The sequence below is a fragment of the Filicampus tigris genome, chromosome 21 (assembly GCF_054856515.1).
Source record: "Filicampus tigris isolate MCC_2025a chromosome 21, RoL_Ftig_1.0, whole genome shotgun sequence".
NCBI lineage: Eukaryota > Metazoa > Chordata > Actinopteri > Syngnathiformes > Syngnathidae > Filicampus > Filicampus tigris.
The window spans coordinates 3,369,597-3,384,482 of record NC_141237.1 but is presented as its reverse complement, the minus strand read 5'-3'; the positions used below and the strand labels follow the sequence as shown (position 1 = coordinate 3,384,482).

Genomic DNA, 14,886 nt, shown 5'->3' with positions numbered 1-14,886 from the left:
GTCATGCGAGCACACCCGTCGACCACCAATGTGCGCCCGCAGTCGCCGCTTCTGCTTTCGCTTCTTGAATTGCTATTTTTGAATCACAGCGCGGTGCCTTCGCGCTTCCGTTTACACATACAAACTTGACTGTAAAACCTATGCATAAACGATCCCTTTAAAAATTCAACAGTTCACTGTATCGTTTCGTCGGAGCTGAGCGAGCGCCGTGCGTGGTGTTGGAATGGCTGCGCTCGTGTCTTCAGGGAGACACAATCGCACCGCCCAGTGTTTGCAAACACGCCGCGGCGCATTAGTGTAACTTTGATGCTCGATCGCATTGCTCAACTGAACGGCCTCACAAGCCTGGAAGGAAATCTGTTTTTTCCAACGGTATCGGTCTACGCCGTCAAAGAGCCATCTCTGTACTTGAGGCCGTTCCATAAAAATAGAAAAATAAAAATCTCCTGAAAGTGCAGCACCACCAGAGGTCAAGCAAATGAATCCCAGTGGAGAAGAAGTTGGACACACGCTCTCTGGACAGGGTAATCCATCCGCGATTGAGCATTTAATCCTCCTCGGAAGGTGTGCGGGACCTTATTTAAGGATTCAGGGGCCAACTGCAGCTCACTATTGATTTAGCAGATGAAAAATGTTGAGGGGTGCCACACTGGGCAAGGCCAATCAACGTTGGTACACACCTGGGAAAAGGGGAGTTTTCTCAATGAATGCTAATGATGAAATTGAGGAATTTGCATACGGGTGGCCGTGCACAATTCGTGCAATGTTTCGTCCTTGGCGGAGGTCTGTCGTTGGAGTCGGAATGAAGTCCCTCGAGCTTGAGGGTGTATCGCAGACCTCTCGGAACCTTTCCCTTTTCTGCAGCAGCAGGCTTTCGTGCATGTGCTGGTAATACCAATGAAGGCATTAAGAGCTCAGACAAGTCCAACCAAGAGCTGCGGCCAGTACAATTTTCACTATTGACATCACACACGTCATTCCGGGTGGCAGAAACTCCGTTGGCACCACTCGCAAGCAAACCCGTGCGTGACATTTGACCAAGGCAGCGGCATTGCGAGAACTGGGGAAATGGCTTGAATGACGATTGAAGTCTTAATTTCAAAGGGTGACGTGGCAGCCAAAATAGATATTGTGTGAGGTAGGTTACTTTGAACGGAGGCAGACTGCCGGCCCAAATTGCATTTCAACAGTTAAGTTGATTGCAAAATAGACGCGGTGGAAATTCGGACATGCTTGACATTTACAAACTTTATGAAAAGGTATTTTACAAGCCTTGTTGTCATGCAACCCAAATTGCTTGTCCTGTCTCTATGCGGTACAGGCTGTGCTCTTCCCCACATTTTTAGGCCAGAAAATCTTTCGCAATACGCCCAAGGTCAGTTTTTCATCCTCATGGAGGCAAAAGTGGACTTGAGGGCAAGAGTGCAGTGGAAGGAGGAAGCTGGCAAGCGAGTAAAGACAAGACCTTCAAAAAAAAAAAAAAAAAAAAAAAAGAAAGCACAATTATTCACTTTTATCTCTGTGAATAGTTTTGAAGCCAACACCAAGGTCACAGGACTTTTTTGTTACCGTGGCAGCATCCTGGGTCAGGCTGCGGAAAGAATACGAAACGCGGCTAAAGATTGGTTCAGTCTTTAAGGGCATTTTAGCAAGACAAATGAAAAGACTAGCAAAGCCATTTTTGGTACTGTAGGGAAACGTTTTAGTTAAACGCTCCCCTCTTTTGTTTGGCAAGCTGCAGAGGCGATGGCGGAGGAAGAGGAAGAGGTGGGGGGCTAATGTGTTTAAGAAAAAAAAAAAAAAGCTCGTCTTCCACCTTGTGCTGCGTGTGAAGTGGCTGTTAAGACACTGCCAACAGGGAGAGCTTTGTGTGCGCAGCGGAAGCCGACGCCTCACACTGACAACCTCTCTGTGACACCACCGCCGACCGCGTGTGTGTTCCTCATGCGGCTCCTACGCCAATCCTATTCCCGGAGTGAGGAAGAGGCGGAGCTTTGCGACGCCTATTGCATAGTTCAACTGTCCAGAACGAATAGAGTTGTTTCTCAAGCGAATTTCAACACTTTGAGGTGGTTCAGAATGTCTAAAAGTAACAAAAGATGTCGGGACAGACACGATTGTGAAATTGACCATATTTGGGCAGACGAGGTTTCAGCCTGACAGTGACAAAGTCGTGGCTTTTCTGTCCTTCACTGAAACTTTTGATGTCTGTCACTGTATTTCTTATCATTCTTTGGGAAACTATTTGTTGTTACTGGAGTTGTTCTTTCGTGTTAGTGAAGTAGCCTGTTTGGAGCAGCTTTTACAGTAGTTACTGTTTAAATCCTAAACGTCAGCTTTACAGAGGCCACACGTGATGATAGTGCAATGTCTGAGTCACTGTGAACACAACCGGGGCTGCTTAAGAAATTGCAGGCATGTAATGTCTTTTGTCTTGTATTGTCTGCTTTGCTCTGCTCTGCTCTCTCGGAAAAAAAAAAAAAAAAATCCCCTCAGAGCTTTTGTTGGCAAGAACAAACATGAGCCGCGAGCCATTTGTCCGTGTGTACCGTACGTCTCGTGACACGACGTGAACAAGTGAGTCAGTCACAGCATGTTGAGAAAAAGCAGAACATGAATGGGCTTCTCTTCTGAATGGCCCCTCAAAGTCATTGTTGATTGCTTGAAAATAGGATTTGAACTGTAACCGGCTTCACCTGCTCACACCGGCGGTGTGATAAGCAAACCGGAGGATTTGCTTATTTCTGTCCTTGTAATCCCGCCGGACGTGCCTGTCCAGGTCCAGGTTGGGGTTTTATCAGCTCGAAAGAAATGCAAGCCTGTGCCACATTTTGTTATGTAACAATGTGTGGAATCTGTCTCTGTGTTCTTGGACAGCGGGTCATATGTGTGGTATTACGGAGGAAACAGAATCATTTACAGTCGGCCTCATTCGTGAATCGGCGGCACAGTTGTGCTTCTGAGAGTGTTTAGGCGCCCATCACTCACTCACTGACACCCATCTCCACGTCTCAAGGCATTTTGCTCCTGTCCTTCCTGACCTTAATTTCCAAAGCACTGTATGTATGTGTGTGTGCGTGCGTGTGTTTGTGCGGTCGTACGTTGTCAAATTAGGTTTGTGCAAGGTTTCGATATTCCACTCCAGGCCTTTTGATTGGTCATGCCGATGGGCTCTGGAGATTTATGGCCCCTAGCTGCTCCCGGTGTTCATCCATCCATCAGCAGCGTGACCTGTTTCCCTACTAGTCCTCGCTCCCCTTCAAACTCAACATTGCCATTCGTCTCGGGGGCACGCATCCCACCTGTGGGATGGACACACTTTGGAGACCATGCGGACCGAACGTTGTTCTGCACCAAATTTCTTGACTGTTCTTTTGTCCTTCCGCATGCCTCACCCAATTTCAAATCATTCAAACTGTCAAATATTAATTTACTCTTAATCCCATTCCAAAAATTCTCAGTTTTCCGACAACTTGACATTTGTACAATCCGACTCCCAAATGAAGAGATTTAGCATTGGCCTTTTTTCACCCATTCAAACCGTTCATATTATTCAGGACATATGTGGAACTATTTATCATTTACACATTTCATAATTCCAGTGACTTCAACAGCATTTCAGTTCAGCTTCAGATCGTCCTCATTCTACTCTCACGCAAGGTGCCAATCAATGACATTAAATTGTGTAGCGGCTAGCTAGTTTGCTGGCTCAATGGGCCGCTGTAGCAGTCAAAAAAAAAAAAGAAGCAATCCATTCCAAAACAAGAGAGTGGTTTGATTTGAGACAGTTTTGAATGAAAAATAACAAACGTACAGATGTTCCTGCAGAAAACTGGTGAAGGAAAGTGAATGGAATGAGATGACCCCGGCCGGCTGTGATGCGCTTCGAGCTGCTCCTCACATTGCTATGTGCATATTTCTGTTCAGTAACCACCCTCAACAAGTTCCCGATGATGTCATCCACAGACTGTGGACATCCACAAAGAGAAGGTGGCCCGACGGGAGATCGGCATCCTCACAACCAACAAGAACACGGCGAGGACCCACAAGATCATCGCGCCGGCCAACATGGAGCGCCCGGTGCGCTACATCAGGAAGCCCATCGACTACGCTGTGCTGGACGACGTCGGACACGGTGTCAAGGTGAGAGCTTGTCGCTTCCAGTATGTCGTCGTCCTGTCGGCTTTGATCTCCGGAATGCGCCTCTGGTGACCCTTGCAGGAAAAATGCACTCGTGTGGGTTGGCGGGAATGTGTCGGGGTGGAGATGAACAAAAAAAAAAGAGATGACATCATCCTGCTTTCAGAGAGAAAACTGCAGTTGTCAGTGTTCTGGGGGGAAATGGCAAGCGCGGACGACAACCAAACCGCCTCCGTAATTACGTTTTCTGTTTCTGTCTGAAAGCTTTTTCGTGGAAGAATTTGTTGGTAATTAGATTAGAAGTTCAGAAAAGTGATGGCAGCATTTGGGGAAATGACATTTTCACTCCTGGCTGCCGTTAAACTAGACTGTGGAGGTCAGTGGGTCATGTTGACGTCACTCCCAAATGGCTTCAGGGCCCCTCCGCCTCCCATCAATCGGACAACCAATGCGGCTGTCGAAACAGTTGGGTTGCTGGTGCTGAAACGTCTTCAAAATCATGTCAAGACGAACGTTTTTGTCTTCATTTGTGACTTCAAAAACGCTTTTGTAAGAGTTTCTGTACAACTTCCTGTCTTGGAAATTGGTTGAAGGATGTTCACGTGACATTATTTGGCAGGGGTTTTCCCTCCCTTATCAGATTTGGAGGCAGCCACCTCAAGTTCTAAAATGTCCGACATTATGAAAATGCTCCGACCAGAGTTGCACTCGTTGGGACATTTTTAAAATGTCTTTTTCTTTTTCTTTTTAACAGCGGTTGCCACATGACCGTATCGGAGAGAGTGGGAAGTCCCTTCCGAAAGCCAGACAGTTTTTTGGGGACTTTTCAGAGACGTCTGGTAAAATAAGCGAGTATTGTATCCCGCTAGATTTGTCTTGATAAATAGCAAGAAGGCAGCATGATAGGAAATTCTCTGCCTCCTCTCATCTATAAGTCCGACCAAAGAGATGATCAATACTTAGCATGGATCTGCTGAATTAATTCCTGCAGTATCCTGTGAAGGCTGCGTCTAGAGGAGCTATAGGCAAGTGTTACTCACTGACCGCCATCAATGCTTTAATGGCACTTTAAATGGCGTTCAGTGGAGAGCCTGTGCAGACGTCTCGTAGTCTAGTTTTGAATACACCAAGAAGAGAAAACATGCATTATTTCACGGAAAATTCCCTTTAAAATAAACAAAAAGACAAATATTTGCGCATCCATTTTCATGTCGACTGCTTTCTCTTCGTTGACCTATGTACATGTTACCAATTTAATTATTAATCTGGGCAAGTCAAATCTGGTTCGTGGGCTGTTTATAAAGTTCATCCAATTTTCCCCAGCACTGGACACATTTTTTTTTTTTTAGTCTGTGCACTTCTGATGAAAGCTGGAATGTCTTGCACCTTGACACCCTCCCACCCTAAGACCACCCTCACTGAACTAGCAAGTCACTTTGCATTGCCTCGCGGAATTACAATGTGGTACTTTTTTCGGACAGGATTAAGTAGGTCACATGCTAATTTAGCAGAGCTGTGACTGACATTAACTCGCTTAGCCAACATCAGCCATCTCCGTGGTAACCTTGTAGGGTACCATTAAATTTAAAAAGTGTGTTTTTCTTATTCAAAGGTACAGTGAATCCCTGTTGATCACTGTCTTAATGCTCATGCCAAACATCACATACGCCGTCCGGAAATGGGCATCGACGTAAACAACTGCTACTTTAACACACACGCAGCAGCAACACGTACAAACTGAGCGTACAACAACACTCAGAGGCAACGTATTCGCACTGCTCTGTGGGAACAACTGAGTTGGGGACCGTCTGCAAATGACAAATTGCCATAAAGCGAGGGTTCACTGTATTTTGAAGTGCTGCTGGACTTTGTTTACGTGATGTGAATGATTATCCTTTTTTTTTTTTTTTTTTGGACTCAACTATGACCTTTCTCAGTGTTTCCACGTGGCGAAAGGGAGCAAAGATTAAGGAGGGGCGCGAGGGTCTTGGCATTCAGAGCGTGACCTAGATTGTCAAGTGGATCTTGTCCAGCTAACCTGGCCAGTGTGCGACGATAAACTTGAACGGCGTCTTTTCCGAAGAGCTTGCGCTCCACCTTAACCGCGGGCTGCTGCCCCCCAAAAGGCCAAAGGGAACGTTGCATTATTGATGAACCACTTGACTGCATCGCACCCGCTGCTGCGTGGACTCTCTCTGCCGTCTGTGTGACATTCAGTAAAGCATTCCGCCATTCGAAGATGAATGCTTCTCGACGCAAGCTCCCGTGGGCGTGGTGCCAACGGTCGCACCGAGCTCAATATTTATTCGTTCTCGCCGTCTTGTACTTTGACTTCCATTATGGCCGTTTTGACATGCCCTCTTTCTGTCTCTCTCCTGTTTTCCGCCCCCCCCCCCCCCCCACCTCGCCACTTGCCCACACTAAGTGGATGAAAGCCAAGGTAAGTCTGTCTGTCACATGACCCATTTTGCTGTCATGCATTTTTGAATAGATTCTCCCTTTCACGTGGAAAATAATACACAATATGACAATTCATGTCATGTAGTCCTTGTTTTCCCATTAATCAACCTCCTTGACGACGAGATACCCCACCCCCGTTCCCCTATAGCCCCACATCCCTCAAATGTGTACATGTTGTCATTCACGTTGTTGTCGTCCTTAGATGTCAAGTAGTTGAGTGAGATTTTTTTTTCCTCTGCACAGTGCACACTGTAGGGTAGAAGACAACCACAAGAGCATACAGTACCTCCGCCAAGGCCAAACAAACACATTTTACTCCCCCAGCATGCCACACCTCCTCAAATAATGGCAAAGGTGGTTAATTATTCAACTGGAGAGGCAAGTGCTAATGTAGTTTTGGATTTAGTTTTGAAAATCACATGCTAGATGTCCATAAAGTCTCTTTGCCATTGCCAACAAATGTATTATTAAAAGCAAATAAAGAGACATTTTTTGCACCATGGGTAAATTTGAGACTTTGTGGACACCTTGTATGTTTTCGCACACACCAGTGCTTTAAATGCTGTAATTGGCCTATTGTGTATTGCAGTGTTATGATTTATATTACACCAGTGTAATATGAGAAGGGGAGGAAAGGGGTATTTATGACATAAGGAGTTTGTTCAAGGAGGCCATTCGTTTGGGCGTGGTGTATACTATCGCGGTGGCCACTACTTAATGAAATACAGCATGTCTGATTTAGTTGTTATTCACACAGCCTGGAAATGTATTTTGATTGCTTAGCACATCACAAAACACAACTTCCTTGGCGGAGGTAATAATGATCTGCTTATTTGGAGACACTTGTTTCACTGAACCAACATACAGGTTTGTAAGCCTGAAACAACTGCAGCTGTCGCACTGTGCTTGCTGCTGAAGAGTTTTGCCTGAAAAGGACCAGTAGCCTGCTCTTAACATGTTAACTCTTTTTTTTTTTTTTTTTTTTTTTCCTGTCATCCTCGCAACCACAGCAGCACGGAAACAATCAGTCAATCCGAGCGGGAACACTATCGCGGACCAACCCGCCGACGCAGAAACCACCGAGCCCGCCCATGTCAGGGCGTGGCACGCTTGGGTAAGAATCCGTTAGTCACCCTGGAACAGAACATAATCCCATCATCTTTTGGGTATGTAACGTGAAGCCTCATTTATATATATATATTTTTGGGTGGGGGTTAAGTTCCAGACCCGCCCACTATCGGTGAAAAGTCCTAGAGAGAGATTTTTTTGTAGCATGTCCCCCCCTCTACACACGTGAGGAAACAATGATTGCCACTCACACGTTTCTCCAAATAAGAGGCACAGCGTGCTCGCTTCAAGCTTTTTATTTGTCCGTCCCAGTATTGGCTGTATGAGATGCTCGGAATAGTTATGATCAGCGATCCCCACTGAAATTCGTTCTCCTTTTTTGGGGGGGTCGGCTTCTGCAGGCGCAATGCATCCTACAAGACTTTGGAGCCAGTGAAGCCCCCAACGGTGCCCAACGACTACATGACCAGCCCGGCCCGCCTGGGCAACCAGCACGGAGCGCAGCACAGCCCTGGACGCACGGCCTCGCTCAATCAGAGGCAGCGCACACACAGGTGCGGAACCCTGGAACTGCAGGGGGAGCCACGCTAACCACTATTTACAGTGCCGCCCCATACTCGGCGCGCGAGTGTTGCTCGCACACCTCCACTGAGAGCCAAACGCTCGTCTCATTCGAAGGGAGGGCTCATTAGCGAAGGAACGCGGCAGGCTTCGATGCTCGTTAATATTTTATCCCGGTGCGTTTTTATGTTTCTTTTGCTCTTTTTGCAACAAATGAGGAGGCTGGGGCAAGCTCGTAAATGGGTTGAGCGAGATAAAATTGGCCTGAAAAAAAGAGGGTTGGCATTTTTATCGTGCAGCCTGCGGAGGGCAAACCCCTGCTGTTTGTGCCACGAGCGCCCCGGGGCCCCACTGACATGGATCAGGGAGGGAGGGAGGGAGGGAGGATGGGAAAAGCGGGATAAAGAAATGGGAGGGGCAGTGGTTGGGAAGAGGGGGCCTGGTTTACTGGGATGGAAAGCGCTTGAAGGGCTTCGGGGGCATGTTAGTTGACAGGCAGGTCGAGAGATGGTGGTGGTGGTGGTGGGGCGATCAGTTCAAAGTAGGATGAAAGATGGAGAGGATGCAGAGGAGGATCAAGGCAGACCCACCCCCGGGGTCAAACTCAATGTGCTGACGCACATGTGACACTTTCATGTCCTCTGCGTCCATTGATTGAATTAGGCCTTGTCTACACGAAGCCGGGCTTTTTCAACAACCGATTTCTGCTTGAATTGCTCATAAAGTGCAGTCCGATTCCTCATCTAAATGATCAGAAGAAACGGTCTGCTTGAACTGAAACCCCACAAACATTTGTATGTTTTCCCATTTTTTATAGAGCGTAACGTGTAAACATTCATAGGGCAGGGAGGAAAAAGTAAGCCAAGCGTCGTTGACTGATGTTGGTGTGTGTGTGTGTGTGTGTGTGTGTGCGTGCGGTGTGTCTCAGTGGCAGCAGCGGGGGTAGCAGCAGCCGCGAGAACAGCGGCAGCAGCGGCATCGGCATTCCCATCGCAGTGCCTACACCCTCCATTCCCAACTCTGGATCAGGTGAGGTTTTAGTGATTCCTTTTTTAGTAACAACTTCACGTGGCGTCTCACAGTTCATCCACACACTCATTGACACTATACTTGAGTTGTTTGTAGCTTGAGCAGATATGCTGGGAATGTTTGATATTTCAACTTCATGATGATGCCAAGACACCCCCCCCCCCCCCCATTGGACGTGATTTGATCATATGATCATAAAGTGCTGCATAAAGCCTGTTTACCCGACAGGGATTACGCAGAGTCCCATTGTGTTCCAAGAGCAGCGCGTCGCGGATGTTGCAGTGTAAATAGGCCAAGCTGCATTAAAGCAGCGCATTCGTTTCATCGCATTCCCGCGTCAACTTTGCTCAGAGACCCTCTGAGCATTTGTGCGGCAGCTTGTTGGCCTCGCCGGCGCAGGGAACTATCGCCATGGAAACAGTCCACCCATCACAAAGCAAGCAAAAAAGGAGCAAGGGCCCGAGTTGCAAATACCCCAAAGTGTGGATTGTGTCAAAATTCAAATCAAGAAAAGTGATGGCATTGGATTATCATGTTGAAACATCATGAGAGAGAATGTGAAGTAAAAATGGAAATTGTCGTTGTCATTGTGGACCGCAGAAATTGTGGCCAGTTTGGACAGGCCAAGTGTGGAAGGAGAACTGAGCAATGTAGGCTGCTTATTCTAAGTGTGCTCCCAAGCAGCGTCTACGGCCCTCCTTGCCCACATGCGAGGCCGTTACAGTACCTTAATTGCCCCCCCCCCCCCCACGTCACTCGCGCGACGCTCGCAACACAAGCCAAATTTAGTGAATCGGGCCCAAGTCTCCTGATGCCTCACACACTTAAAAACTTTTCCACAGTCCCGTTCATGACCTCGCCCCCGGGTGCGCCTCCCCCGCCGCCTCCTCTTCCTCCAGCTGGCCTCGGTCCACCGCCGCCGCCGCCACCGCCTCCTCCTCCCATAGGTGAGACCTTCGGGCCCACTGGTCGTCATGCATGGCTCACGGCATTGGCGGGTCAGCCCGGTGGAGACCGACACACAAATTGGTTCTCTGAATCTTGGTGGTGGTGGTGGCGGTGGTGGTTGACGCAACTTTCTGTCCGTTGGCTAACAAATGTATCGCCTATTCTTTGTTACCTATTTTCAGTTAAGCAATGCTGGTTGAGCAGGTTCATCATGGACGATTGGACGCGTCATTTTCTTTGAGAATACTTGAAATGACAAAAATGTGACAAGGAACAGACTTTTTTTTTTTCTAATGAGACTTATTGTACTGGCGTTAGCTATAACTGAATAGGAAATGGTCAAGCTGGACATTTTTTTTTATTTCTCTCCCGAAATGTCATTCAAGCACCTGCTCTTCTCCCTTTTGATTGCTCAAATCTGATTCTAACCAGATTGTTCACCGTTTTGGGTCCCTTTGTCTCTGCCTTTCCATCTTTCACCTTCCTGCTTGCTTCCCGGCCATGTTTTTCCGCCCCGCCAGCGGTGGCTCCCGGGCCCGGCCTGGGCCCCGCCCCGATGTCGCAGTTCGGCACCATCTCGCGGCAGATTTCGCGGCACAACCCCGCCAACTCGTCCGTCTCCATGGTGTCGGCCACCGGCACCTACCGCCGGGCCCCGTCCGTCACCTCGCAGTTCTCCTTGCATCAGCAGCAGCAGCAGCAGCAGCAACTTCAGCAACAACAGCCTCATATTAACGGAGGCACGCCCGCTTACAGCCACAACTCAAGTAAGCCCCGCCCCCACATAGTAAGGCAGTGCAGTGATTCCCCATTTTGAGGCGCGGGATTTTTCGTACAAATATTTCCTCTAATTATGACTTAACCACTGTGTTAGCCTGGCTTGGTGATGGTCTACGTGAAATATTTAACGTGCATCTCAGGTAGGAAAGGGAGATCACGTTATTTTGATAGGCAAATTACTTGGTACGCCTTGGTGCCATCGTTTCCTTTCCACTTTGGGTGACTGACGCTGTCTTGTTTCATTTCTTCCTTTCTTTCTTCATTTCTTTCTTTTTTTTTTTCCTTCTTTCTCTTTGTTTCTTTCCGCGTGTGTGCCGTGCCGTCCGTCAGTGTGCGTGGCCCCCCCTCCTCCTCCCCCCATGCCCCAGCTGACGCCACAGATCCCCCTGACTGGCTTTGTGGCCAGGATGCAGGAGAGCAGTAAGTGTGAAGCCCATCATTGATTCACCACCTCCCTCGTCACCATCATCATCATCATCATCATCATCGTCTGTGTTCCCTACTCCCAGCATGCATTGCGCTCTCTCTCTCTCGCTCCACTCTCACAAGTGTCATGTAGTTCCCCTCCAGCACGGTTTGCAACTATGTGACTAACTTAACAGAATGGTTTGTTCCAAGGTCACGCTTGTGTACATAGTCATTTGTTATTTACTGTAAAACTATTCTGTCGTATACCGTAATATGCTGGACTGCGCTTGAAAGAATTAAGGTGTGTCACCACCTGCTGGCGTAAACAAAATTACAACTCGTGCACCGGCTAAAACACCAGGTGCACCTATACAGAACCCGGCGATCCAGATTTAGTGTTGTATTAAGAATTTTAAAATCATGCGAGCAATAGAAAGAATTGTTGTTGAGAGTACACTGACAGTGCAAGTGTACCTAATGATGTGGCCGGCGGGCATGTGTTTTGCTTGCCAGAGACTCAGAAATAAATAAATGTCAACAGAATGATGGATATAAAAATTCTGAATTAAAGGACCTAAAATAAAATATTTGCCTAATACTTTCCCAGCAGTTAGGGACTGCGTACTGTTTATCCAACGCACTGTTTGTTTACACAAGGAAATCATACTTGAATTTATACATTTGCACCTTTTATTTCATAACTAATTTTATACATTTTGTTTGGTCCAAAAGGAACTTACATATATAGTGTTTCAAAGAAATGTTTTTGTCTTTTACGTTTAAACATTTTCTTGTGTCGAACCAAAAAATAAATGATTGTGTGAATAATCGTGATTTCAATTATTACCCAAATTATCGTGATTAATATTTTTCTCATAATCGGGCAGCCCTAAGTGGGGTGTTCACGGTACATACAGGTGAAATAGTTATTATAACTGGTGTTTTTAACTTTTATGTAAAATTCTTCTTTAAAAATAAACATTGAGCGTACAATATAAATGCTTGGTAACACTTTGCCCAATTTTTGAATGGTGTAGAAAATGTATGTTTGTGACCAACTATTGTCCTTGCATGGTAGCTGCATGATTAGTTGTAATGGTCTCTCAGTAGTGTTTTGTTCCCGTCCAATGAAAAACATGCATGTCCCACCTGTGCGTTTTTTTTTTTCTTTGTCTAAAAGAAGAAAAAAAAAACCCTGACAAAACATGGCTGTTTTTCCCCTAGTTTGCATGTTTGTTGTGCATGTGCGTCGTCTTGCCGCCGACTTAGAAGCCGCCGTTTCACTGACGCCGTGTCGTTCGCCCTCCAGTCTCGGATACCCCGACTCCGCCCCCGCCGCCGCCCCCGGACGACATGGCCATGTTCGACGAGTCCCCTCCGCCGCCGCCCCCTCCCCCGGTGGACTACGAGGAGGAGGACGCCTCTGTGGTGCACTACAACGACCCGTACGCCGACGGAGACCCCCATTGGGCGCCCAAGAACTACATCGAGAAAGGTTGCTGCGCCGCATTTTGTGGAATTTGCTCAACCAAACCGGTTCATTCTGCCTAGCTTCATGCTAACATGTAAATCCGCCTCTTCCTGCCAGTGGTGGCCATCTACGACTACAGCAAGGACAAGGATGACGAACTGTCCTTCATGGAGGGCGCCATCATCTACGTGGTGAAGAAGAACGACGACGGCTGGTACGAGGGCGTCAGCGGCGGTGTCACTGGCCTCTTCCCCGGGAACTACGTGGAGAGCATCATACACTATGCCGACTGAACCGGGACGCTAACCATAACAATTTACAAGTAAGATGACAAACTGTACAATTGAGTCGACAGTGAACCCCTGTCCATCGCGGGGATGCGTTCCAGACCCACCCGTGATATAGAGAGGACCGTACGCCCCCTCCCCTTTTCCCAAGCAACTGCTACTTTACACAAATACACACACACACACACACGGAGCAGCAACACATGCAAACAGCATACAATACTCACAGGCCACCCAAAAAAAAAAAAAAAACATATTGCTTAAAAGTTAGCGATTATATGGTTTGCACAAACAAGGAACTGCAATATAGCGGGAGTTCACTGCATTTGGGGTTTTCTGGGTGGGTGGGCGGGCGACATCAACCGTTGAAGGATGTGCGTGTATGTCCGACTGCTTCAAAGAGGAGCTTCGATGGATTTTTTTTTGTTTCGTTTTTTTGTTCAGTCGGCGGCATTCTCTCGCTGTGCTGTACATTGAGTTAATGTCCAACTCAACACTTCCTCCTTGAGAGAAGGGCCATTAAAGAAAAAAAAAAAGCATGCCAATCTTCACAATATTACCTTCAGTTTATTATTATTGCCATTACGTTGTAAATTTATTCACCTTTTTTATTTGTATTACTGTTGAATCACTGAACTTTAAAGAAAATGCATATTTTGGGGCCTCGAAAATTGAACACATTCATGCCTAAGCATCCTTAAAGGCATTTTTTTTTTAAAATCCTCCAATACGATGTTACCTCCGGGATCCCATTCGGTTTGAAAATGTTCTAATTGAAGCGTTCCACAAACAAGGATTAGATGAGTTGCTAAGCATATGTACATGAAATTGTTAAAGAAAAGAGGAGGATGCATTCAACACATTTTAATTGCAGCCTTGCTGTCTTTTTTTGTTGTTTTTTTTTATTTTACAAAATGCACAGATGTTGCTTCAGAACACAGATATGATGAAGCATAACCAGATCAATTCATGAAATTATAGTTTGGATCTTTCAATTGACACGATACGTTCACAATGGGCTTGCGAGTTTGCGAACTCCCAGTTACCTTGAACGCACCATTACCGAACATGTCTTCGGTTTTAGCACGTATGCCGTTAGCACAGCAGCATGTCGTCCTTTCGCCGTGTCTGAGTGGGTAATTTGCCCAGTAAGTGCATTTGGCTCTTTGCTGGTGTACTTTGGTTTGCTCGATGTTCTATGAAATCATCGAAAGTTATCAAAGTTTACAAAAAAAAAAAAAGGGGGTGCTTTTTATATCGCCTTTTCCATAAATCATCCGTAAACTTGTTCCTGTTTTGACCAATCAGCGACGAGAACAGTCACGTGGTTAGTCATAACTCATTCAAAACACTCTGATTTGCAAGAAGAAGCCGAACGGGCTGGTGGGCAGTTTAAAAACCAACAACTGATTCCGATCAAGTAAACAAACATTCCGCGTTCAACTTAATGTTAATGGACTAAAAGTTAAAAAAGAGAAGAAAAAAAAAAAAGCAACTTTTTCTTACCTCTTGATGAGCAGCCGCATTGAGTCCTCCTAATTTTCATTCAGGTTTGCTCTGAGTTCTCAGATCAGGTCTTGTTTTCCTTCATATTTGCTTTTTGTGCATCCAACAAGAAAATCTTGCTCCTCAAGTCAATCTCCCCTTCATTTGTATGTAAAATATGTTGATTTAAAAAAAAAAAAAAAAGAATGTACAGCCTTTTATAATAAACAGTTCTATGTACAACAAGAA

General features: G+C 46.4%; 1 protein-coding gene across 11 annotated transcripts in view; it reads left to right on the top strand.

Moving 5' to 3' along the window:
• Positions 1–14,886, top strand: part of abi1a (abl-interactor 1a) — a 22,033-nt gene extending 7,147 nt beyond the window's left edge. The window contains exons 3-12 of one of the 11 annotated variants that reach the window (XM_086019963.1): positions 3,967–4,143; positions 6,566–6,580; positions 7,614–7,714; positions 8,070–8,222; positions 9,158–9,258; positions 10,101–10,205; positions 10,728–10,973; positions 11,317–11,406; positions 12,704–12,889; positions 12,983–14,886. In XM_086019963.1, the coding sequence (XP_085876089.1) occupies positions 3,967–4,143; positions 6,566–6,580; positions 7,614–7,714; positions 8,070–8,222; positions 9,158–9,258; positions 10,101–10,205; positions 10,728–10,973; positions 11,317–11,406; positions 12,704–12,889; positions 12,983–13,158 (1,350 nt within the window). In that variant the 3' untranslated portion in view covers positions 13,159–14,886. Of the gene's footprint in view, positions 1–3,966; positions 4,144–6,565; positions 6,581–7,610; positions 7,715–8,069; positions 8,223–9,157; positions 9,259–10,100; positions 10,206–10,727; positions 10,974–11,316; positions 11,407–12,703; positions 12,890–12,982 lie in introns of all 11 variants that reach the window. The other 10 variants (XM_086019962.1, XM_086019965.1, XM_086019968.1 and 7 more) reach the window with 10 other exon arrangements.